Raw genomic sequence first — 2,408 nt, 5'->3', positions numbered from 1 at the left:
ATTGAGTCATGTTAATAACAAAAGCCTATAAATAATTATTAGACATGGTGCAATTTATGGGCTACCTAAGCTTGGTGGAGCGATTACCAGACCTTGCGGTAATTGTTTAAATAGAAAGCAACATCACCCACCCATCCTCAGTTATAATAGATTGTTACAACAAGGCCGTTGGAACTACTACATATGGACCTTATGGGTCCAATGCAAAACGAGAACCTCGGAGGAAAAAGGTATATACTTGTCTGTGTTGATAATTTTTCACTCTTAACTTGGGTTGATTTTTTTTTGAAGGAAAAATCAAAGGCAATTGATGTTTTCAAGATGCTTTGCATCAAGGTTATGAATGAAAAGGGAGAAAGGATTGGAAAGATCATGCAAATTTGAAGTGGCCATGGGAAGGAATTCGAGAATCATTAGTTCACTAATTTTTATGAGCAAGAAAGGATTTCTCTTGAATTTTCAGCACCCAAAACACCTTAACAAAATGGTATTGTGGAGAGAAAGAACATGGCATTGCAAGAAATGACGTAGGTTATGCTAAATTAAAAGAACATCTCTCATAAATTATGGGCTAAAGCTATCAACACAACAAGTTATGTTGCAAACAGATCTATCTTGAGACCACACACCAAAATAACCCCTTATGAGATTTGGAAAGGGAGAAAGCTAACGGTAGCATACTTTCAAACTTTTGGAAGCCCATGTTATACCCCTAAGGATCATGATCCTAAATTGTAAGGTACTTAACAAACAGCCAGGCTTATAGAGTGTACAACACTCTTATCAAAACTGTGCTAGAGTCTATAAATGTGATCATTGATGGTTCTCCCTCTACTGAAGTGAACTGCCTAAAAGATGATAATGTTTCAAATTCTATTCAAACAACATATAGGACGAAAGTTGGAACAGATGCAACCAAGACTGTTGAAATAGAGTCGAAACTTAAACCTTCAGCCAAAATTTGCAAAGATCATCCTCCAAAGAATGCCATTGACAAAACTAGAGGCAAAGAGATCAACTTTAGAGAAATGGTCAAGTTGGCCTGCTATGTCTCAACCATTGAACCAAACAGGGTGGATGAAGCATTGCAAGATGAACATTAGTTGGATGCAATGTAAGAAAAACTCCTACAATAAATGCATTGATTTGAGTAAATTATTTCCAAATCCCAATTCAGAAAACACACAAATCAAATGATGAAATTAAAATCGAATAAATATAATGATGATCATCCCTGCATCTCCATCATTCTGGAGAAGTCATCGAAGCCCACAAAACCATCTCCATTCTTATCAACACTAGCTATCATGAACCGGCAATCCTCTAACGTGAACCTCTCGTCCCCTAATTTCTCCTTATAAAACGCCATCAACTCCTCCGCCGTGATCTTCCCGTCATGATCCGTATCAAATATATCAAACGTCTCTCTCAGCTCCGGTTCGCAAGCCGATCCAGCCACCTGGTTCATCAACGTTTCCAGGCTGATGCACCCATCGCCGTCTCCATCCACCTCGCCAAGCATGGACGAAATCTCTTCTTGGCTCGGCGGCTGCCTGGCGAACTTGCTAAGCAAAGCCTCGACCTCGCTTCTGGTAATAACCCCATCGTTATCTTTATCCATCGTTTTAAAAGCTTGGAAAAGTTCTACATAAAAATTAGCAGGAAAATCTAACCAGTCAACCGATGTTTCGGGTAAAACACTGGTGGGTGTTCCGATTCCTACTGTTGCCGCTAAAGGGTATTGATTTCCTGTGTGAACTGAGGAAACGGATTCTGACGAAGAAGACGAAGCAGAACCGGAACTAGTATACGACGAAGGATCGAACTTGGAGACAGTAGATAGACCCTTTTTGTTAGATCGAAAGAGATGTTTGGGACTAAGCCTATTGATTAGTTTCATGATAAATTAAGAAAAATAAGAAAGAAAACTGGGGGATTAGGAAAATAGGATGGGTAGGGGGTGAGAAGGTGAGGATGCTTAAATGGAGGCATTCAAGTTCCATTGCAACTTCCAGGAAACTTCATTAGAGAACATTTTCTTCATTTATATAGTAGTATATTTTGCTTTATGCGTTTCTACTTCTGCCTTTCTTTCCCATCTTATAATTTAATTGATTACTTTTAAATTTTAATTTATTCATCATAAAAACGTTAATAGAGCTTCTTTTCACATTTTTATTATTCTCTAAATTTTTAATTTGTTTCTTGAATTTTTTTAAAATTAATTAATTTCTCTTAAATTTTGAAAATTTTATTAATTTCATAAAAAATTAATTAAACTTTTTTAAAATTCTTATTAAACTCTTAAAATTTTGAAATTTTTACGGAAAATAAATGATAGTTTACACCTTAAAAATTGACTCACTTTCATTTATTTTCCCACATTAACAGTGTTAGTTTGCATTGAC

General features: G+C 36.3%; 1 protein-coding gene across 1 annotated transcript; it reads right to left on the bottom strand.

Annotated features, from left to right (window-relative positions):
- Positions 1-1,103: 1,103 nt before the first annotated feature.
- On the bottom strand, positions 1,104-2,068 carry LOC108466477 (probable calcium-binding protein CML35). The gene has a single exon (XM_017766840.2). It carries the CDS (start codon positions 1,898-1,900, stop codon positions 1,229-1,231), a length of 672 nt encoding a protein of 223 aa, XP_017622329.1. The 5' UTR covers positions 1,901-2,068; the 3' UTR covers positions 1,104-1,228.
- Positions 2,069-2,408: the final 340 nt, after the last annotated feature.

The sequence above is a fragment of the Gossypium arboreum genome, chromosome 2 (assembly GCF_025698485.1).
Source record: "Gossypium arboreum isolate Shixiya-1 chromosome 2, ASM2569848v2, whole genome shotgun sequence".
Lineage (NCBI taxonomy): Eukaryota > Viridiplantae > Streptophyta > Magnoliopsida > Malvales > Malvaceae > Gossypium > Gossypium arboreum.
The sequence above is the reverse complement of the archived record's forward strand: the minus strand, read 5'-3'. Positions and strand labels throughout refer to the sequence as shown.